The sequence below is a fragment of the Melanostigma gelatinosum genome, assembly GCF_949748355.1.
Source record: "Melanostigma gelatinosum genome assembly, chromosome: 12".
NCBI lineage: Eukaryota > Metazoa > Chordata > Actinopteri > Perciformes > Zoarcidae > Melanostigma > Melanostigma gelatinosum.
Window position 1 is genome coordinate 26,619,290 of NC_136645.1, and position 22,548 is coordinate 26,641,837.

The 22,548-nt window shown below is 40.7% G+C and overlaps 1 protein-coding gene across 1 annotated transcript in view; it reads right to left on the reverse strand.

Moving 5' to 3' along the window:
* Positions 1 to 220: 220 nt before the first annotated feature.
* The window catches only part of pla2g4f.1 (phospholipase A2, group IVF, tandem duplicate 1), a 28,005-nt gene continuing 5,677 nt past the window's right edge, over positions 221 to 22,548 (reverse strand). The window contains exons 5-25 of the mRNA XM_079280725.1: positions 21,658 to 21,692; positions 21,518 to 21,560; positions 14,824 to 14,896; positions 14,534 to 14,670; positions 14,177 to 14,308; positions 14,010 to 14,050; positions 13,870 to 13,912; positions 12,319 to 12,373; positions 11,158 to 11,279; positions 10,788 to 10,886; positions 10,584 to 10,618; positions 9,488 to 9,614; positions 8,441 to 8,577; positions 6,321 to 6,543; positions 5,005 to 5,122; positions 4,532 to 4,669; positions 4,337 to 4,441; positions 3,216 to 3,395; positions 1,948 to 2,120; positions 1,672 to 1,858; positions 221 to 961 (exon numbers count right to left, since the gene is read on the reverse strand). Coding sequence (XP_079136851.1) covers positions 756 to 961; positions 1,672 to 1,858; positions 1,948 to 2,120; positions 3,216 to 3,395; positions 4,337 to 4,441; positions 4,532 to 4,669; positions 5,005 to 5,122; positions 6,321 to 6,543; positions 8,441 to 8,577; positions 9,488 to 9,614; positions 10,584 to 10,618; positions 10,788 to 10,886; positions 11,158 to 11,279; positions 12,319 to 12,373; positions 13,870 to 13,912; positions 14,010 to 14,050; positions 14,177 to 14,308; positions 14,534 to 14,670; positions 14,824 to 14,896; positions 21,518 to 21,560; positions 21,658 to 21,692 — 2,409 coding nt within the window. The 3' untranslated portion in view covers positions 221 to 755. The remainder of the gene's footprint in view (positions 962 to 1,671; positions 1,859 to 1,947; positions 2,121 to 3,215; positions 3,396 to 4,336; positions 4,442 to 4,531; positions 4,670 to 5,004; positions 5,123 to 6,320; positions 6,544 to 8,440; positions 8,578 to 9,487; positions 9,615 to 10,583; positions 10,619 to 10,787; positions 10,887 to 11,157; positions 11,280 to 12,318; positions 12,374 to 13,869; positions 13,913 to 14,009; positions 14,051 to 14,176; positions 14,309 to 14,533; positions 14,671 to 14,823; positions 14,897 to 21,517; positions 21,561 to 21,657; positions 21,693 to 22,548) is intronic.

Genomic DNA, 22,548 nt, shown 5'->3' on the forward strand with positions numbered 1-22,548 from the left:
TCAACGTCTTCAATTTTGAACGTCTTTTTAACAGTGGTCATAGTCGTCTTTTCAATGGAAAAATGCTTGCTGGGATGATGATGAAAGTGACAGTGATGAAGGTGCAATAATAGGGAGGGTATAGTGATGAAGACAAGGAGGCTATGACAAGGTGGTAACTAAAGCCAGTTCCACTGAAGGGTGTTCAATAAGAATTAAACAAATGTCTCTGTATTTTTCAATTATTTATTGCCAAACAATCAACACATTCTAATTCTTCCATGTAGATATGTGTGGTTCTGAAATGATATAGCAATACAAAGTAAATACATGCTCTACATAACTAGGTGGCAAATAAACCATAAACATCCAATACCAAATGAAATAAACAGCATAAAAGTCATCTGTATCAGCTAGATATTTAGCAAAGACACAGGCATATATCTAAATCTATGATTTCACAACACTCATACTGCCATACGGGGAGAGAAAGTAAACTTTCACTGTGTCTCCTCATCCAGTCCAAGCTCTGCATTTAGTCAAGCAACAGAAGAAACAGTAGATCATTAAATACCAGCACTAACAGCAACAACTCTGCACACACAATTATACCTTATATTAAACAGTAGTTTATAATGTTGAGTAAATATCCTGTGCCCTAATTACTGTAGCTTTAATATAGAGATGTGGGAATAAACATCAGTGACTTGTCAAGGCAACATAGATAAACCTGTGTCTGTAAAAAGAAGCTTGACAAATCTTATCCTTTACTTCTTTCACTTGGATGCGCTCCTCTCTTGGGCCTTACGCAAAGCCGCAAGGATGTTCTCCTTGTTGTTTAAGATGTTATAAGAGCTCAGATCCACCAGAGCCTCATAATCCTCTTTTGAGTAGGTCAGGTGTTTCGTGATGTATGGAGAGCGGCTGCTGCTTACATCCACCTCCCCAGCTTTTATTTCTTCCTCAGTCTCACGCTTCACGCCTGTAAATTCATAAGATAATGACACAATTGGTTAAATGATGTCCTATAAAGCACAATAATAATAATACACAAGTATGTCCTGTTCTTATTGGGTGTCGAAATACATGAGGCAGTTTTGTTGCCTTTCAAGTCAAATCACACCTACTCATTAGTAACTCAGCAGATCATTAATAATTTAGAAGTTCAAGTCAACTGGTTGAGTCCCCAATATGTAGTGCTTAAGATTCGCTGCAGTAGGCAGCGTGAGGCGCCCTGTTGGCCTTGGGGCAAAGGCACCACAATGACCCTGGTATGCATTTGGCTTGGGACCTTTGTTTCATGTCATTACCCGTCTCTCGCCCCTTATTTCCTGTCATCTCTCTACTGTAGCTATTTAATAAAGGCATACATTGCCTAAATAACAAAACAAAATTGAAGCACAATGTTAAATACAGGTCTGTCACCCTGTAAATATATGCTGCAATGCCCTGATAAAGTATTTTATCATTTCAGTATGGAATATAGCAATACAGATATCCTGTCCTGCCATTATCCCCCTGCCCCGTAAAAGATCCTCACATGACTTCTTCAATAACAAGACTAGCTTGAAGAGAAGGGTTTCTTCCTATTGCATTGCTATTGTTTCAAGATATACTGCACAAAGAAAAAAATAATAAAGTAATAGAAGCAACATTGTTGCAGTGAAGTTCAACTTGTTCAAATGGGCATACCAGGGTGTTTGAAGTTTTTGTACGTGGCATTGACAAGTGGTAAATGAACCACTATCGGGGCCTTGGGATTCTCCTTATCCTCGAAGATGTAGAACTCCTTGTGAGGCTCCTTTTCCAGACTGGCAAAGTCAGCATTGGGAAAGGGGATGTCATGGTCTTTACAGTAAGCAACTGTCTTCGCCAGGACCTAATAGATAAAAATGATAAACATGATCATAGAGTAATGTTAATGTTGATGGAATACATTCAGGAAACATTCTGGTCATTCTGGTTTACATTGAAGATGTGCACTGGCTCCCACGAGTAACTCAGAGATATGATGAGATCCACATCTCTCTCTGGCCGCAGGACAGGCACACAGCCAATATTGATGGCATGACCAGCATCAATCAGGGACATATTGGGGTCACTGGGTGTCAGTTGGTTTGGGAAGGCATCTGGATGTGTTTCTGGACAGAACATTGAGAAGGAGAAAATAACAAACAAATCTTCAACTTCAGTTGCAAGAATATGTGGTTGACTAGGAAACAGAAAATGAAATAACTGGCTTGCACATGCTGTCAATTGTGTTCTGTGTCGAACTTTTCTCTCTTCAGGCAACCATCATGTGCAGGAATGCTGCCTTGCCCCAGCAGCTGAGATTGAATATCTGTGGCAGATCTCTGTTTTGTGTGGTGTGTCCCACACTGTTGCTTGGGAAATTCAGCATACTGAGTCGAAGCAGGCGTGATTACCCCTGGGGTGCGCGAGCTGCCTCTAGGGGTGCACGAGAGGAAAAATGTAATGGTGGTCTCATGGTGCAGTCCTGTCTCCTAAAAATTACGTTCCCCCAAAACTAAAATGCATTCTCAATTACGTTTGACTAAAAACGTATTTTCTCCCTGATTACGTTTGTGTTTGACGTATTACAAATACTCCCGCGTGAACCCGGTCGGGATGTAGAAGGGGGTGCGTGGCCTAAAAAGTTTGGGAACCGCTGATCTAACCAAATCTTTCAACTCCTTCAATCTCCAGGACCTTGGGTCAACAGAGTGACACTGTACACTACACTGTACATTGAGACTCCCCCTAGCACCAAGGGGAACGAGACACAGTCTCTCAAGGTAAAACTGGTGTCAAGTAGTGTGTATTATTGCCCCCTATCTATTCATTGCAGTCGTTCTTCATTTCATCAGCCTAAACCTGTATTCTAATGAAGAACAGATGACCAGCTCTTCCACTAAAATAAGTTTGAGGCCGAGCCCCAGGTTTCCACAGCTGAAGCTTCAGTATGCTGATGATAATGCCCAGGGCTCTATATTAACGCTTGGCCGCTGGCCCAGGACAAGTAAACTCTTTGTTGGGGCCAGTGGAATGCCTCATGCTGATGTATCAGTCAGGAGGGATCCATGGTGATCACTCCTGACCGCATTTAAGTGCAATAAACAGTCAGGAGGGATCAGTTGTGATCACTCCTGAAATGTACATGCTAGAGGCTAGAGGCTCAGCATTGTTCCGAATTTTTTGAATTGTAGGCGAAAGTGTACTGTTCTGTGAGTGCATACTTCTCGAGGAAACAAAGTTGCTCTGTTGATTGTAGTCCCTGTGCATGAAGAATCCGCGGATGAAATTGGACATTTCAGCAATGACTGGACGCATTCTGAAGAAATCAATCACATCGCTGGCGATATCTGTGGTTTGATTTATGACGTATGCGTTCTCATTTGATGGTTCAGTGTCATCGTCTGTCAAAAGAACACAACATCTCAATAATACATACATTATTATGCTCTTACATGGAAGTGTCTTTGTTGTACCATGATAGTAATAAATACACTAAACAGGTTTTAAAATTCTGTTTCATGGTTTGTTGTGTAAACATTGAATCTCCAATGATCTCAGATAATGCTTTAAAGTTTAAATGATCAAGCTGGGAATATTCTATATTTTCTCCTATTGTCATCAATCCCATGAAATGACCAAGAAAAGAAAAAAATTCAGATGTCTTGATTTGTCAATATGAGGAATGCAGGCACTGTAATTTATTTTTAATCGCTCCCGCATACAGTGGGTCATGGTGTTGTATTGTAAGAACTTACTAACGCAGTTATTCCTAAATACTGGGTCGAGACCCACGGGGGGGGGGGGGGGGGGGGTCGCAGGAGATTTTCTTAGAATCGCCAAATAAATTAGCAGTTTCTTCCATAGTCTTTTGTTTAAGATTTATATGCACAGTATACCTTTCAGCCACATGAGGAAGCCTGAATGTTCATATCATTTTGATAATTGTAGCCTACTTATAACATTGACTAATATAAAAGGGCAATATGCATTGTGTCTTTTTTAATGAGAGGAAAAAGAACACGGTCATTTGTGGCAGTAAATGTTCGAACCAGCATTAGTTTTGAAAAAGTCCACACAAAATGTACTATTCACCCGACAATATGTTTGAGTAATGTTTCCTGTACAGGGAGCTTATTTAGGAAATTGCTGAATCGTAAAAAAGTGTATATTTGTGAACAGTTTTTAAAGATATTTGTCAAACAAATGGGCTCGGCACATAGTTCCAAACATAGTTCAATTTGGCTTTTAATAGGATTTGTTTACAAGAGTATTGTAGAAATGCCAGCCTTATTCGAAGTTGTCTATTTATGTTTTTCTGCACTATAAAATAAAGTAGCTGTACCTATGGCGTCGGCTTCTGGGCTGAGCCAGCTGCTCCGAGTATGGTTGAACCCCGCAGTCGCCAATATCTCGGTCATGCTGACAGAAACAGCACTGCTCCATATTCCTGATTATGTTGCCAAAAATGTATTGGAATTACCTTAAATTTGTATTGTATTACCATGCATTGACATTACAACAGAAGCAGTGGTCTTACCGATCAGATAAGGGATGCGGACTTCTGGGAGTTTCTTGACCAAATTGCCGAGAAAGAACTGACTCCCGAAGTCCTCAGTTCGGACAAATGCCCCATACTTCTGGATGCCTACCTCATAGGGGGTAAACTCACACCACTCTGTCAACAAGATTTGTTATTATTACAAAATCAATCATTCCTTCACAGTTTTCAAGTTTGTTCAAGTTCTTCTAGGGGTCTGTTTGTGTCCTGAATCTTTATTATATCATCAGCCTGTTCCTGCTGAATATTCCCATAACCATTTCAGTTGCAAAATGAATGATACATTTGATATGAGAACTAGGCATTCATAGGTGTCACTTGAGTTGAACACAATACATATTTTACATGCTATCTACAGTCATTGGGCTTCAGTCACTTTGCACAAAATACTTTCAAGAAACAGACATGACAATACAAACACAAATACCAAAAATATCATCCAGGATATTTACCAGCTTCAAATTCACAGCCCTTTACCCTGTCCTTTATATTGACGGCAGTGTATATGGGTAAAGGGTTTTGGCCTTCATTCACTGTTCTCTGCTGCTCAGACAGGAGACTGGTGACTTTCTGTAATTCCAACCAAATATAATTGTATTATGAATGATGTTATTTATAACATTTGAAAAACATAAAATTAGGGTTCAAAGACATGCCCTAATTTGATTGGTTGTGTGTACCTTTTTAATGTACGAATTTTGTAATTCTTACATTTGATTGTAATATGACTAGTGCTAGCCATGTTGTGTTTCCATTTTATATACTTTGCAGCAGTGGTCTGGAGATGGACCTTTCGTGGCGGCTGTAGTAACTTGAAATCCGCCAGTGCAAGACCCAGTGCCAGGGGTCTCCCAGCACTAGCTTGCCTGCTAACGCAGACAAATTGCTCACCAGCTAAATTAGCAAAATACTGTCTTGAGGCAGATTCATCCAGACTCCCAGTGCTTACCTGGCTGATAAATTGGCTAGCTTGCTGTTTGCAAATTACCTAATCAACTAATGTTCCGAAGCAACCAACACAGATCCATGAAACGAAAACTCTAACTAGCTGGCTAACCGTAGCTTGATTGCTTGCTAACTAAATTGTGAGCAGATATATGTTAGTTCGCTACCTTGCCTCACTATAACATGATCCAAGATACTAACTTGTGTATTATGCCAATCAGCAATGAAAGGCAGGGGCTGCAAACTAAGCTAACCACAACCTAAGCTAAGGTTAGCCTGCTAACTGTTGCATGGATGCATGGATATGCTGTTGGTTGCTTCAAGGCTTGACCATACTTTTTCAAATCTTAACAGATGTCAAACATTTGAGGGATCACACACATAATGATACATTTACCAGTTTTGTTTGTATAGTGTGTGGATGGCAACAATTTGTAATTGTGTGTCCTCAGCTGTTATGGATATCGGATTATAAACATTGAACTTGTTTGATATTTGCGATTTAAAAATCTCGTATTAGCTGAAAGTAACTTTCAAACGGCAAGCTATTCCGATTTACCAGCCATCAGTCCCGATCTGTTTTGTGGTGGGTGGCGGTCTTTCACTGAGCCAATGGTTCTATTTACAAGATGCCAATCATTCAATCATATTCAGTCTTGTGTGTGTCACGTCACTGTTTTGGCCGATGTTCACTCTCTAACTTAACTGCCACCGGTGTCTTTAAAAACAAGGACTTTATGAAAGTTACACATAATCTTTAAGCTTTCAAAGTAATACACAGTATGATTAAAGTGAGAACAGAAAGTGTTCATCAGCTGCTCACCTTCCCAAAGACAACATGCTCAATGATCAGGCCAAACATATCAATGAGTGACACCATGTAACCCTCTTGCTCTTTCTTAGCAATTTCTTCTCTGTAGTAATGGAGTTTCTCATGAGAGATGGCACTCAGGATACACTTCGTCATCTGTTCCTTCTTTTCTGAAATAACACTGTCCATGTCCTCATGTGACCAGTTAGCTTCCTGATACAGAGAAGACATAGCCCTGTTGAAAAGGAAAGTAATAGTCTTTAAAGGGGTACAATGATTGAAAATCGATTCATATAACCAGGCACGAAATATTGATATTTCTTACCAAATTTATAAAGAAATCTGTGTATAATGGGTTGGAAATGTCTCTACATGCCATTTGCTGTTTTAATAATTGCTAATTTAATTAAATTCTGAACTTTGCGAGACCAATGGTGACATAGAGTCTACCTGGTAAGAAAATGGTAGAAATCAAAGCACGCTGAGGACTTGGCTATCAGTCTCTTCTCTCCACTTACTCTGCACCCATTCTAACTTCCTATTCAACACTCTCCTCCAATAAAGTACTGGTTTAAGTACCCCCACCCACCCACTTGCCTCCTTGACCCTATCCCCTCTCACCTTTTTCTTTATGGCTCTTACCTCATCCACTTCAGGTATGTCTCTTTGAAAACTGGTTGTTTTCCTAACTCTCTAAATGCAGCTTGAGTGAATTTCCGTGAAAGAAAACCAAACTCAACACTAAAGAACAGCAGACTTGTCTCTCTTCTTCCATGTCTTTGTGAAACATTTGAGCTTGCTGTCTTCACGAAACATTCTGCAGCAACTTTCCCCACAGCTTCCCCACCAATTTGGTTTCAAGGTAGGCCACTAAACTATGACTGCCATAAAGGAACTCTAAACTGCTGGAGCTCCCTGTCCTCCGCCATCATCCTGCTGGATTTTTCAGCAGCATTTGACACACTGAAGCAACAGATCCTCCTCTCGGCACTCTTCTTTTTCACATCCTACCTCAAGGACCACAATTACAAGGTAACTTAGACTGTTGCATCACCCGGGCCTGCCTCAGCTCCACCGAAAATCCACTATTTTTTTCAGATTTAGGCTGTGTCTTCACTGCCAAGGTGACGGAGGACAGAGCTACTCACTTAGAGCTTCACAATGGTTTGTCAGAAGCCTTTTGGTGACATCACAGAAACTACGTCCATATTTCTTAAAGCCTATGATCTGAACCTGGCAGTCTTACTACCGGGGTCCATCAAGTTTCTCTTTTTTCTTCTGTGACTTTTTCTACCACAACTATGCAGATAATACTCTACTGACACACATTTTGTCTTTCCCCAGCCTGCCACAGCAAGTATTATTATTTTTCTGATATTTGAATGACAAATTCTCAAAAAGGCACCAACAGCACAAACTTGGCTAGGAGGTTAAGTTTAGTGAACTCAAATTAGCTGAGGCGACACTTAGCAGACAGCTTGCAGCTGTGATGGCCCCCACCTTTCATTCAAAGTGGCCATACCCTTAATTCTGCATACCTTTAAGCCTAAATATAATTTAAACAGGTGAGTTAGATATAAATTCAACCTCTGTTGTCAGGAACAAGGATATTAATAATAATAATAATAATAACTTTAATTTATATAGCGCCTTTCAGGGGACCCAAGGCCGCTTTACAATTTATTGGCTATAGAGACCAAACCGTTCTTTGTAACAGGCTACAAACATGTTTATTTCTGCTTTAATTACTGCTTATTACTGCTCCCTATACACAGGGATGGGTCAAATGCAGTCGTCAAATTTTGTGTATGTGTATATGTATATGACAATAAAAATGGTTTCTTCTTTAAAGTTGGGCCTTTTGACATGGAGGTCTGTGGGGATTGACTCTTTGGAGCCAGCCTGAAGTGACAATTTGTTGACCTGCAGTTTTTGGCACTTCCACATCAGTTTAATTTTTTAGCCTCGGAGGTTGCCCTCTCTTTAAAACCCCCCTGCCCTGTATTTAATTACAAGCTTTCTATAAGGCACAGCCCAATGTGAGGGATTGCCTGTCTTTGCCTATCTATGTAAAATGAGAAGATGAAAATGAAGATACTGAGGACACTTGACTAGTCAAATGGTTCACTCACCATGTGGCTCCAGAAACACCAGTGATGTAACTGACAGCATCCAGGACCCCGATATCCTTCAGGCTTCTTAGACCCCCAAGCAGGCCTGTCATTGCTCTGGACCCTCCCCCTGAACCCACCACTGCTATCTTCGGCACCTGAACAGAGAATACAGAGGTGTAGCTCTAGCAGTTTGACCAAATGTTAAATGATATTTAGCAGTTTATGTTTAATGTTGACCTTGGTCACCATCTTACTTCCAAAGTCAGCACGCTTTTAGGAAAATAAGCACAGTACAGCCGAGGCTATTTGGTCATAAGTATTGAAACATTTTGAAATTTTGCACTGATAAAAGATGAAAGACCTTGATGAAAAGTCACCAAAGTTATTCAATTTGATCCTGTGGGTAACAATTAGGCCTGTACCTGGTGTCCTGTAACTGAAAATTAGATGATGCTGTCTTATATCTCGAGATGCAAGACAGTATGTTGCAATGTGGTCACATATTTTAACATTTTTACTCAGGATACTAATAAAGAAATTATTTCTGCCCCATAGCCAACCCTTGTTAATAGATCATTAACTGTAAACTGCCAAGCCATCCAGCTGCAAAGATAACCTGATGCACAAACAGGTTAAATCCATCATCTAACACAGCTGCAGTGTATACACAAAAGAGGCAACTGAGTCCCCAGGACCCCTGTCCAGAAGAGTAAGCAACCACAATGTTGCATGCATTGTCGTGGACACAATATCGTGGACGCATGTAACCCAACCCACTTTCTGTGTAAAACCTCAGCGCATCAGCTTTGAAATTGTCAGCTGTGTGACTCTGGTACACACTGTCATGGTGTCCGTCAGTGTATTGCAAGCCTGGTGGCCCGCTGTGTGTGTGTGACAGAGTTCATGACATCATAGTGTTGTAGCATATGTTGGTCTTGACTTCTAGTACACTTTTTGGCATTACATTGTGTTTTTTATTGATCAGCTAAATTATTAGCAAATTGACATAGGTAGGTGGTGGGCAGGGGAACAAGGGCAAAAGTAACAGAAAAAGTTGCACTCTACCTTTTTAGGATCAGATGGAGCTCCAAAAAGCTTCTGCAAAGCCTGTGCCACTACAACGTCCCTCTTCTTCAGAAACTCTTTCTCTTGAGTTGGGATGTCAGAGTCCAGACGAAGTGCAAGACCCTCACTGTGGATTTCCAGTGTTAAAGTAAGTGTAACATAACACAAAGCTAAAAAGCATTGTTTCACTGACGTCTTCTGGTTGACATTTTCAAGTTTTTTGCACTGCTTAGCTCACTCACAGCCCCAAGGTGAATGCCCCCGTCCGTATACTTTTGGTTTGGGACTGTTTAACGCGTTTTTCTGGAGGCCCCTTAGCTCCAATAAGGGAAATCTTAAAGGTGCTACATTCGAAATTCAGATATAGTGGAGTAATGTCTACCTGAGCAGAGAATGAAGTCACTCCCTCCCTCTGTGTGTGTGTTTATCCGGGGTTCTCTGTTCTTAACACTCCTTAACAATATTTGCCGGTAATGCCTTGTAATGCTAATATCAGCAGAGGTTAAACTGAAAACTATACCTATATGACACTATAAGTAGACGAATTGAAGACATGTCGGATGACATCAAACAGCTCGAATTTAGGCAAGTGGTCATTTTGCATTACAAAAGGACGAATCTACAGACATCACAAACAAAGCAGTTTTACTCGTTTACGTGAAACATGTGTGGGACGGGGACTTACAGGAACAATTTCTCTGCACAAGAGAGCTCCCTACACTACGTCTGCAGAGGACATGTTCAGCTCAGGTTCAAACTGCACCATCTTTTCATAAAATGAATTTGAGAAGTTGAAAATTTTCCTCGATTTGGGTCGCGGCTTGTCATTAAGGGGTGATGGTGGGTCCCGCAGCCAGACCAGTTGAGAACCCCTGACCTAGACCAACATTAAAAACTGATGATGGACCTCACTAATGTGGTTAAATGGGAGCAAATCCCTGCAGGCAGGTTCCAAACTCTGATGCAAAACTTTCCCAATAGAGTGGAGGCGAACTGCCTATGGTTCTGCTCAAAACTCACATAGGCTATAGGTGTGATATTTGGGAGCTCACATACTTTTGGTTATACTGTATAGTGGAAGTAGGAAACACCTTACCCTTCATGTGTTTGTATGTCAAAATGCACTGTGTCCTGTGATGAGAAAAAGCCACATTACTATTCAACATATATGATTTCAACTACAGCCCTATATGATCACATTCAGAAAGGCCCCCCTAAACGCTTGGGTCGGCCTGTCCTCTGATCTTCAGCTGGTCAAAACAAAAGGACCAGTTAATGCAGCTGCATACAAACTTCTTACCTTGTCAACAACAAGCGACACTTTGCTTGCATGTTTGGCTGGTAGTCGCTCGAGAGTTGTAGAAGTTTCCATTGAAGCAGCAGAGCCACAGGTAGAGTACTGACAGACAAAGGGAAAAATAGCATGCCATGTTGTACTGTCTTTCTAGATTTTGAAGTATGCTGTGGCAGTTGTTGTAAAAAAACCTTTGCTCTGAAGACCTTAAAAACGAAAAACAAGTTTATTTTCTATCTTCTCTTTCCTTATTTACTTCCCCTCTTCCTTTCTTCTGTGTTAAAGAAGGTAAAGTTGACCAGGAACACCTTACACTTATAAAATATGTGACATCTCGCTGTCAAACAGGTCAAACTAAAAGACAATTAAAACTCACTATCACTCCTAGTTCTGTCTCCAAGTCTCTGTTCATGTGGAAACGCAGTTTTGGGGTTTCATGGGCATTAAGTATGTGTTCCTCGTGGGCACCCCTCAGTTTCAGAATCTTGTTCCACAAATCTGGTGAAAAAAATGTACCCACATGTCATGTTAATCTGTTGAAACTGATAAACACCAATATTGCTGTTGCTTGATAAGTCATTAGTAAAAGTTATATAATATTGTGGATTTGTACATTTGTTTTACCGGATTAAACAGCAACGTATGCGCAACACCATCATATAAGTCACTTTTTACACACTCCAAACACAACTAACGTTACCGACTACTAATATAAGCATCTAGAAAATGTGGCATAAAAGCATGAAATCCTGGACAGAAATCGCAGTTATGTGTACTGCAAATCAATATTTGCACCCCGAATCTAGCGGTTACCGAGCTAACCAATGCATTTTTTAGCATTAGCATTCGACGCCGAACGCATAAATACCTTCGGTTTTTCTCTCCGTGGAACCAGTAGAAAGCTGTGAGTGGTCAACGGTACCATGGCACTGCCCTCCGCCAAAAACAATCGTTGGCTTTTGGTCACGTTTTATGAAAAAGTCGTACAATAACGTCGAAGATTATCCGGTTCAAAGCTACCATCATTGTGGCAACTGCATCCTGTTTATGCCGAGCTGTTTCCTGTGGAAGGGGGGTCAATCCACCCTGTGCCAGCGGTCAGACTTCCGGCGAACGGAAATTTACGCTCTGGGAGACGCGACACTTCTTGCAACTTTACTCGCTGAAACTTCTGTCAATCAACACCCGCTTCGACGCCAGTATTCCTGAGACTCTGACGCGTCGAAGGCTCATTGACTGAAATCGACCGATGATAGGCTGAGCTACAGCCCCATACACGAGTGACCTTTTTCACACTACACATAGTGAAATATGAAATTGTTAATATTATAAAATTATTTAGAGCAGCTTTGAATTTAATAACGGCCACCTATAAGGTGATTGTCGCTATATTCTTATGAGTTCCATAACAATACAGCCTGTCATATCTGTGAAGCTGTCCTGAATCCGCTTTAATTTTTGAAAAAATATTTGGTGAACAGGACAATGAAACATTCAACCTGACTGAACGAATTAGACAGTATTGTAGACTACCTACCGTTATCACTTTGTAGCTTGTTAATGTTAACCTCCAGTACAGAGAACGGGGCAGCCTGGAAGACACAAAGATCAGTTACTCTGGTTAGGGTCATCAAAATAAGATGCATTCATAATAATTATTCCCATGAGCTACAGGATCCACCTGCTCTGTGTCATGAGGCAGCTTAATGGTCATAAATCTATCAATATTTTTAAGATTCAAGTCAGATTGTTAGAATACACATACTGGCAGGTTAAGTCTTCACTCTGCTGTAAGAAGTTTGGACCCCTCTGCACCACAACCACAGTCTTCAGTCTATCCATTTAAAACATGCTTGTTAATACCAGTGCTTTATCACTTGTGCCAGTGATCTTTCAGCAGTGTCAGCAATAAACATAGTTGGTAGTGCGCGAAAGACAAAAAACGTATATATTTGAAATTAACTAATTTTTCTTTATTTATATTTTGGAACTTCAGTTGCTTTTACAATATCAATGAGCCAATTGCCTTTTTTCTGAGTATGCGTAATTTATGGAATGTGGCACAAGAGAGCAGCGCTGAGCTGAACAATTCATGTGAGGTCAATTTATCTGAGGCACTGACACATGTTTCTGGGTCATCCAGTTGGAGAAACACCGTCATTTGATGGTGCTGCAAACTAGATTTCTTGATGCAGCATTTGATGCAACAACATAGAGTTTTATGGGTATTAATTGACAGTTATGACATTTGGATTCTTAATATGTATGCCTGTGTACATAAATGCAATTAATAATTTATTGTGAATGAAGTTTATCATTTCTTAGATCAGCTGGTTATTCAAACATATTTCAATGTGATTCATGACAAATTCTGAAGTTGGTAATGATTTATTTAAATCAAAATCAAATGCTGATGGAAAACATGTAATCCAGCATGAATATGTTGTTAGAAATGGTAGTATGTTGTCTTTTTGTGTTCTTTTCTAAGATCTTCAACCTGACAAAACTCTATGATAAAACTCATTTTAAATCAAACTGCAGGAAAGGAAAGGAGTTGAGTTGCCAATGCGTCCTCTTTGGTTTTACAGCCTTTCGAGTTCAGGTTGACATTGAGGAGAGGAAAACCCAAATAACTCGATAATTATTTCATACTTTTATCTGCAGTTCCTACCATGTTCATTCTGTATATGTCTTTGCATATTCATTACACACTGTTTATACTGTTCATACTGCTCATCTGGCATATCCATACCCTAACTGTATATTCTATATTCATTTTATATTTGATTTATTCTGTACTTTATTCAGTACAGCACTACTCTGCTTTTTGCATCTGTTCAGATGCTAATATACATTTTGTTGTCTTGATACCTGTGATCTGGGCAATGACAATGAAAGTTTATTCTGCTGCTATTTTGAATTTATCAAGCAACCACCATTTTAATTATGTTTGGGAATTAAATGGCTTCTTGTGTTGCAAGTTGGTGATCATCCATACTTTTTTAGGGTTCCAGTCGATATGGAGAATGATCTGAGAACTGATGTAACATTTAGGTGTATAATGCTGATGTTATTTTAAAAATCTTACCACAAGGATGCCATTAGAGGGATAGTCACAAGAGGCCTCCTCACTACAAAAAGACAAAAGTTATTCATTTTTAACCAGCTAATTTTTAATCAACTGTTTTGAGAGAGGACAATAAAGTAAAAACAGTAATATACAGTTACCTCTTAAGTAGCTCAAATACTACCGTAAGTGTGCCCTCTGTCTGTAGAAAAGTGGACAAGAGAAAATCCTTTAATCATAAACATTTGCTGAATGGACTATTCGTAACAGATCAGCCCTAAGTGCATTACAATCCTACAGAGCAAGTGTTGTTCTCTTGTTGCTTTACCTCTGTGTTTATAGGGATGACCTTGGTCTCCTTCTTCCCTATTGTGAGACTTCTGACATCAAACTGAATCTCGGCATACAGATGATCACGTGACAAAGAGTCGTCATCATATAGCTTCATTTCTAAAACGTTCTGGGGAAACGGTAGAAAAGCTCACTGAGTCACACAACTTTTGACTTGTACTCTTCACAAATTAAATGAGCTATTGGCTGGCAATAATGAAGCAAAAAAAACACGTTATCAGAATATTTAAGTACTTGCTACACTAACTGAACTGGTTCTTTCCAGGGTGGACTGAACAACAGCAGTCGGTCAGACGCTCGTGTTTGATGTCATGCTAATATTGCGTAGACTCACTTTCACATGGGTTGAGACCCTGTAGGTAAACGTTTCATTCCACTCTGGGTTGGCATTGTTCGACACAGTTTTAGTACGGTAGACTTTTGCCGTTGCCGTGGGGAGAGAGAGGATAACGTAGCAGTCAGATTCAGACACTGTAACACAGAGACAGAAAAAGACAGGTCAGTTTCATGTGAAAATGTTTTAAAATAAATAAATAAATAAGAAAATTATTTTTAAAAGTGATGAAGTGTCAATACAAAACATGCACAGCACATATTACTTAAAAAAGTGAAAGCCATACTTACATAAATCTTTGCGGGGCAGTTTTTCTGCTCTCATTATGGTGGCATTCAAGGTCAAATAGGAGTTAGTTTCCTTCTGTTGAATAAGCCCCCAAAAAGCAATTAAGACAAGACTCAGAATACGTTGAAGGTGTAACTACACTTCCATCATAATCAATTAAACTGGCATATAAGTGGTGCTTATATATCACAGAGATCCACTCTACAAACATACAAATCGGCATCTTCTATTTCTATTTTTTACGTGAGATGTACGTGAAGTTGCCCTTTTGGACTCATATTTTATATTGGACCTCCAAGTTGCGTCCTTGGTCAAAATCAGCTTCTTTCAGCTGAGACTTTGAGCTAAGGTCAAAGCCTTTCTATCCTCAAAAGACCTGGAGAAAGTTATTCATGCTTTTATCACCTCTAGACTGGACTATTGTAATTCTTTGTATGCTGGAATCGGCAAAAAACTACTATCACGCCTTCAGTTGGTGCAGAACTCTGCAGCGAGACTTTTAACTGGTACACGCAGGCGTGAACACATTTCACCCATCTTAAAATCCCTTCATTGGCTACCTGTATTGCTGCCCCTATGCTCTGAAACAACCTTCACTTTTATATTAGGTTGTCATCCACCTTACCAATGTTTAAAAGCCGTTTAAAAACCTAATTATTTTTCCTGGCCTATCACCTTTGATGTTAACATGGCAGTTTTGTGTGATTTGTGTCAGTTTGTCTTGATTTTAATGTCACTTACTGTTATTAATCCAGTCTTTGATTGTATGACTGCTTATCTACTGTATGTGCAGCACTTTGGGCAACCTTTGTTGTTTTTTAAAATGTGCTATACAAATACATTTTGATTGATTGATAACAATAGGAAATTACTTATTGACTGGCAATGAGGGTTTTGGCAATTTTGTCAGAGTTTCTAACAGCATTTATTTTGGCAGTACCAGCTGGCGGTTGCTTAGTAACTTTATCCCTAACAAAGCCTTCTTTAGTCTGCAGTGTAGTACTCGAGATTGGTCTTGGTCTCGTGACGAGGTTCTGCGTTGAAATTGATCGTATCTTGTCTTCACTCAGTATTTTAATTCAGACCAGCAAAGACCAATACTGCGGGGATACCGCTAAATGCAAATTTAGCGGTATCCCTGCACACAGCTAGCTCTGGCTGTGTTAAGCAGGGGAGGAGAACTGCTGACCCGGACTGGGGATATTGTCGAGTTGTGGAAAGAGCACATTGAACTCAAACAACATGTCCTCCGTGGAGGAGGCAGAGTTTGAACGCTCGGGGGAAGACCCATCCGTATGGTTGGCCAGAGGTTGTTGAGGTAGTCAAAAACCTCCTCAGTGGCAAGGCGCCAGTGCTGAAGGCTCTGGACATTGCATCTTCAGTGTCTCGTGGAGATCGGGGACAGTGACTGTGGAGGGGCGGACATGGGGTCATGAGAGTATTCCCATACAGTCTACGTGTGTTTTGTAGACTTGGAGAAGGCTTACGACCGTGTACCTCTGGGAGTCCTGTGGAGGGTACTGCAGGAATACGGGGTACCGAGGTCATTGCTACGACCCATCGGGTCTTTGTGTGATCAAAGTTAGAGCTGTGTTCGAAATGGATGAAAGAATACGTGATATTGCACTTTCAGGCATTGCAATAGAGCAGCGGTTCCCAAACTTTTTAGGCCGCGCACCCCCTTCTACATCCCGACCGGGTTCGCGCACCCCCCTGACTCACCCCCCACTGAGTCTGACTCGATTTCTTCTCCCGGTCTCTCCCCAACGCACCTCTCCGTTCCCCTCGCCTCCGATTCCTCTCTCTCTCTCTGTCCCTCTCCTCTTTTACAACTGATAGCTTCAGATGTCCCACCTGACACTTTTTAAATTAAAATTACATTTTTTTTAAATATTTAATATTATTACACCATCAGACCGCCATTACACTTTTCCTCTCGCGCACCCCCTAGAGGCAGCTCGCCCACCCCACTTTGGGAATCCCTGCAATAGAGCATGTTGCCCTGGACAGTGACTTCCATGAATCTGCATGTATAGATTCCTGTAAGAAACCATCCATCTGGGGCGGAGTCAGGTGATGCAGCGAAGCTAGGTAGACGCTGGCCCAGAGGCTCTTCAAACAAATCCAATTTAAAACCTTTTAAAACACCCAAACTCAGTCCCAACCGGGTTGGACAGCTTTAATATGGTCCGCGGAACCAGATACAAACAACTAAAGTCAACTGTTGAGCAAACTCTCATCTGCTGATACAACAACTGCTGAGAATAGCGACGAAGAAGCTCATGTCATGGCGGCGGCAGCACAAGAACACCTGGGCGGTGTGAAAGACTCACTCATTCTTCAAGAGATACGAAACGGTAACCAAGCTCTCTCCAGTAAACTCGACTCTAAAACTGCAGAAATTAACCAATCTATCTCTGGACTGAAAACAATGCTGGATACACTGAGCACCCGCATAACCGAAGCGGAAGACCGCATTGGCACAGCAGAGGACCAGCTAGTGAGCCTAGATTCACGCGTCCAAAAGCTAAGTAAAGAAAATTACTTTTTACTGGAGAAAGTCGACCAGCTGGAAAACTACAGCCGACTCAACAATATACGTGTCGTTAACCTGAAGGAGAACTGCGAGGGAACGATCCTGTGAACATTTTTACCAAATGGATTCCAGCCACTCTCGGACGAGAGCATTTCACTGAGCCGCTGATCATAGAGCGAGCACACCGAACTCTTACACACCGTCCACCTGCAGACCAGAGGCCGAGACATGTATTGATACGCCTGTTTAAATATCAAGACCGGGAAAAAATCCTGCGCATCGCCACACAGAGGTCCAAAGAGAACAACGGCCCGTCATGTACGAAGATAAGCCTGTGTTGTTTTTCCCTGACCTGAGCGCCAGCTTGATGAAACGCGGAAAGGAGTTCGACCAAGTTAAGAGGGAGCTTCGATCCAAGGACATCCCGTTTGCCCTGCTTCATCCTGTAACACTGAGGATCACACTTCCCGACGGAAGAAGAAAATTCTTCAAAACACCAAAAGAAGCGGCGGCATTCCTGCGCGGCTCCCGGGACAAACATAACGGACCAGGCGGACAGAACCAACAGGTGGATGAAACCCAGACACGTAGCGGCAGCTCTTAGGAGCTATCTATCTTTAGCATCGGCGTCACTCTTCATGCTATAGATGTTGAGATAAAGTAAGTGATGGCAGCAATTCAAGTTTAAGTTTACTTCTGATAGATTGGTTTCATGTTAATCCACCCTGTTTGCGTCCTAATCATTTCAGAAAAGGGTGTTTTCAGCGTTTGTTATAATTTCTTGTGACACTTAAAATTGGATACTATACATATTGTAAAACTCTTTTTTTAGACAGAGGCTTGGGCTGGTTTGTTTGAACCAGCCAGACATGTCATACTTGACAAGTGCAAAGTGCACAACCCAGTTTGATCGGGAAGATAGTGTCAGATGTTTAGGATTCGGCACTTGGGGGGAGAGGGGTGGGTAAAGGGGATTGTTTTCTTTGTTAATGTTGGTGCTTTAGTTTATCAATTTGTATTTGATCACAGGAGATACACTGGCTTTTGCACAGTGAATTTACAAAGAGGCTATGACACTCTGATGTCCACACTTAGCGTCAATGTGTAGGGTCGTGAAATTTGTTAGCTTTAATGTGAATGGGCTAAATGGACCTGTTAAAAGGAAGAGAGTTTTGACACACCTTAAAAAATTGCAAACAGATATCGCTTTTTTACAAGAGACCCATCTTACCACACAGGAGCATAAAAAGCTGAGAAGAGAATGGGTAGGACACGTACTATCATCATCATTTAACTCGAAAGCCAGGGGGGTTGCTATTTTAATAAATAAAAACATTCCAGTGACAATTGGAGAAACTATAATTGATCCATCAGGCCGCTATGTCCTAGTTAATTGCCAAATCTACTCGGAACCCTGGACACTGTTAAACTTATACGCACCTAACTATGATGATGAATCCTTTATTCAAGATATTTTTATGAAGGTATCAGGGGGACAACAAAACATACTTGTCGGAGGCGATTTTAATTTTTGTTTAGATCCTATATTAGATAAATCAGCCACAACAACATCCAAAACAAAAGCAGCTAAAACTACCTTATCATTTATGAAAGATCTAAACCTGACCGATGTGTGGCGACAGATGCACCCTCAAACTAGAGACTATTCCTTTTACTCCTGCCCACACAACTCTCACACCAGGATTGACCTATTCTTATTGTCAACACAGCTAATTCATAGAACACTAGAATCTGAATATTTATCTAGGATGCTGTCTGATCATTCACCTTTGACCCTATCTATTTTTATGCCAGAAAAAACAGCAAATCAATAGAGATGGCGTCTGAACCCTACTCTCCTTTATAGACCAGACTTTTGCCAGTTTATTAGGGACCAGATAACATTTTTTTGTGAGACAGACTGTGACTCCTCCCCCAATAGTTTCATATTATGGGACACGCTAAAAGTTTATCTAAGAGGACAAATTATATCTTATACAAAGGGTATCAAGAAGAAATATATGGCAGCGATAAATGAGCTAGAAGCAGATATTTTGAAATTGGAAAAGGAGTTTCAACAATCTGGGTCTAAAGAACTTTACCAACGGCTGGTTAACAAAAAATTTAAATACAATACATTACATACCTACAAAGTTGAAAAAAACATTTTACAAACCAAACAAAAATATTATGAATTGGGAGAGAAAGCTCACAAAATTCTGTCCTGGCAATTGAGAGCAGAGGAAAGCTCAAGGTTAATTAATGCAATTCAAACTGAAACGGGTGCAATCTCACACAACCCAACAGAAATTAACGACTCATTCAAACAGTTTTATACAAATCTATATACAGCCGAATCACCAGAGGATCGATCTAAGATTGATGAATTTCTGTCCACTGTTGAATTGCCGAAACTCGGCCACGAAGACCAACATAATCTTGATTTGCCCTTCACCCAGAAAGAAATTGAAAAAGCCTTGTGTTCACTACAACCCAATAAATCACCAGGAGAGGACGGCTTCCCTCCTGAATTCTACAGAGAATTTAAGGACTTACTCACTCCCCTCATAATGGATGTGATTAACTTAGCATCCAAAACTCAAACTCTTCCTGAATCATTTTCCACTGCCATAATCACCGTGATTCACAAAAAAAATAGAGATCCATTAAAGTGTTCCTCTTTTCGACCCATTTCCTTGTTAAATTCAGATTATAAATTAATTTCCAAAGCACTGGCTAACAGGCTTGGCCAATATTTGCCAAAATTAATAAACCCAGACCAGAGCGGCTTTATTTTGAAACGCTCATCAGCCAATAACTTGTGCAGACTCTTTAATATTATCCATCTGACAAAATCTAAAACTGAACCTAGTGTAGCTGTAGCATTAGATGCTGAAAAGGCCTTTGATCGGCTAGAGTGGCTGTATTTATTCAAAGTTTTGGACAAGTTTGGATTTGGCCATTTGTTTATCAATTGGGTGAAAACCCTTTACCATAAACCCAGAGCCAAAATGACCACAAATGGACAGACTTCGACAGCATTTCCCTTGAGTAGATGGAGTCGACAGGGTTGCCCTCTGTCTCCAGGACTCTTTGTCCTGGCTATTGAACCACTTGCTGAAGCAATTAGACGGGATCCAGATATAAAGGGGTTCAGAGTGGACCAAATAAATCATAAAATTAATCTCCTGGCAGATGATGTAATTTTGTATCTAACAGACCCGGTTAACTCTCTCACTAAATTACAGACGCTACTAAACACCTATGGTGCTATTTCAGGATACAAGGTCAATCTGGAAAAAGTGAAATTATTCCACTCACAAACTTCGATCACACTGAATACCAACAAACAACCCCATTTAAGTGGCTCCCGAATATTAAATATCTAGGAATAATTATAGATAATGATCTTAAAAATTTGTACAAACTTAATTACCTCCCATTGCTGAGTAAAATCGAGGACGACCTACGCAGATGGATGAATCTACCCATTACTTTAATTGGTCGAATAAACTGTGTGAAAATGAATATTCTCCCAAGGTTGCAGTATCTTTTCCAGTCCTTACCCATTCCATCACCTCAAACCTGTTTTAAAACCCTCAACAAACACATTAGGCAGTTTTTATACCTGGAACAATCACGACCATCCCATAAGATTATTTTGCAATGGAAACGTTTTACAGTGCTCCAGTAAATAGGACAGACTTTAGAAACCATTTGTTCTTCAATCAGAGGTCCCTGGCTCTGCTAGTCCATGTCGGTGTTTCCGTGGGGAAGGCACTGAACCCCAAATTGCCCTTGAAAGCTGTGCCAGCGGTGTCTGTGTGGTATGAAAGTTAGATAGTCCTGATGGGCAGGTGGCACCTTGCATGGTAGCCCCTGCTATCAGTGTATGAATGGGTGAATGATGACATGTAGTGTTATAGCGCTTTGAGTGGTCGGAAGACGAGAAAAGCGTGATACAAGTACAGTCCGTTTACCATTTAATGGACAGCATGCAGCCAATCAGAATTGATTATTTACCCACACCATGGTTTAAGAGATTTTTTTGCAGTATGTACTGAATATGGATCTATGAACCTCTCACTGATCACCTTTTGGAGTTCAGATTGTCTTTTGTGTATTTCTGTTTTCATGGGGTGTGTATGTAGAGCCCTTACCATTGTGGAGTAACCTCCGCGGGGACTGACAAATTTCCTCTCACTAAAAAAACAAACACAAATGATTTCAAATTAATTTTGATATTTCAAATTAATTTTAAACTTAAATGCCAAATTAAATACAATCAAACAAACTTTACCTATCCAGGAGCTCAACGGCAATCCAGAGTTTACCCTTTGAACAAAGAGGGCAGAAAAATGTGTCTGTATATGTCATGGAAACAAAAAAGTGCTGCACTGCTGCTACTACAAAAGAAGGTAATGATAAATCATATCCAGGTATGAATCCATCAAACGTATATGTATTCAGGTATGCAGTCTGATTAATGTACTCTGTCTTTAGGTATAGTTTGTTGGTTAGGTGCCTTGCCCAAGGGCACCTAAATGATGGTGATGATGGAGGTCCCCCCTAGCAAACTAGTGAAGCAACCAATAAACACTGCCAGTTGTGTTAACAAAAGCAGCAGTGCTGTTGGGGTGGATGGGAGCTTAAGCCATGCACCCACCACCTTGTACTCATGCTTTAAGACACAACAGATCCTTACGCACTAACCAGTGAAAAATGTATAACTATAATACATGTATAATTATAAGGTAATCCTGGACAGTCCTGTCTGTTTTTAAATTTTTCAAAGTTGCTTTGCTGTAGTCTGGTAGTCTACCAATAAATCATCACTTTAAGGTGTATCATCATGCAGATGGGGTTGCATGGTGGTGTGGTGCCTAGCACTGTAGCCTCACAGCAAGAGGGACCTGGGTTCGATCCCATCTGTGGGGAGTTGGCATGTTCTCCCGTGTCAGCGTGGGTTCTCTCTGGGTTCTTCCACCCACAGTCCAAAGACATGCATTTAGGTTACATTACAGTCATTTCGCAGACGCTTTTATCCAAAGCGACTTACAATTCAAATTCTATCACACCGTAGGCACAGCTACGGGAGCAATGGTTGTCTGTCTGTGTGTGTTAGCCCTGTGATAGTCTGGCATGATCCAGACCCCCTGCCAACAGGATTAGCGGTTACAGATAATGGATG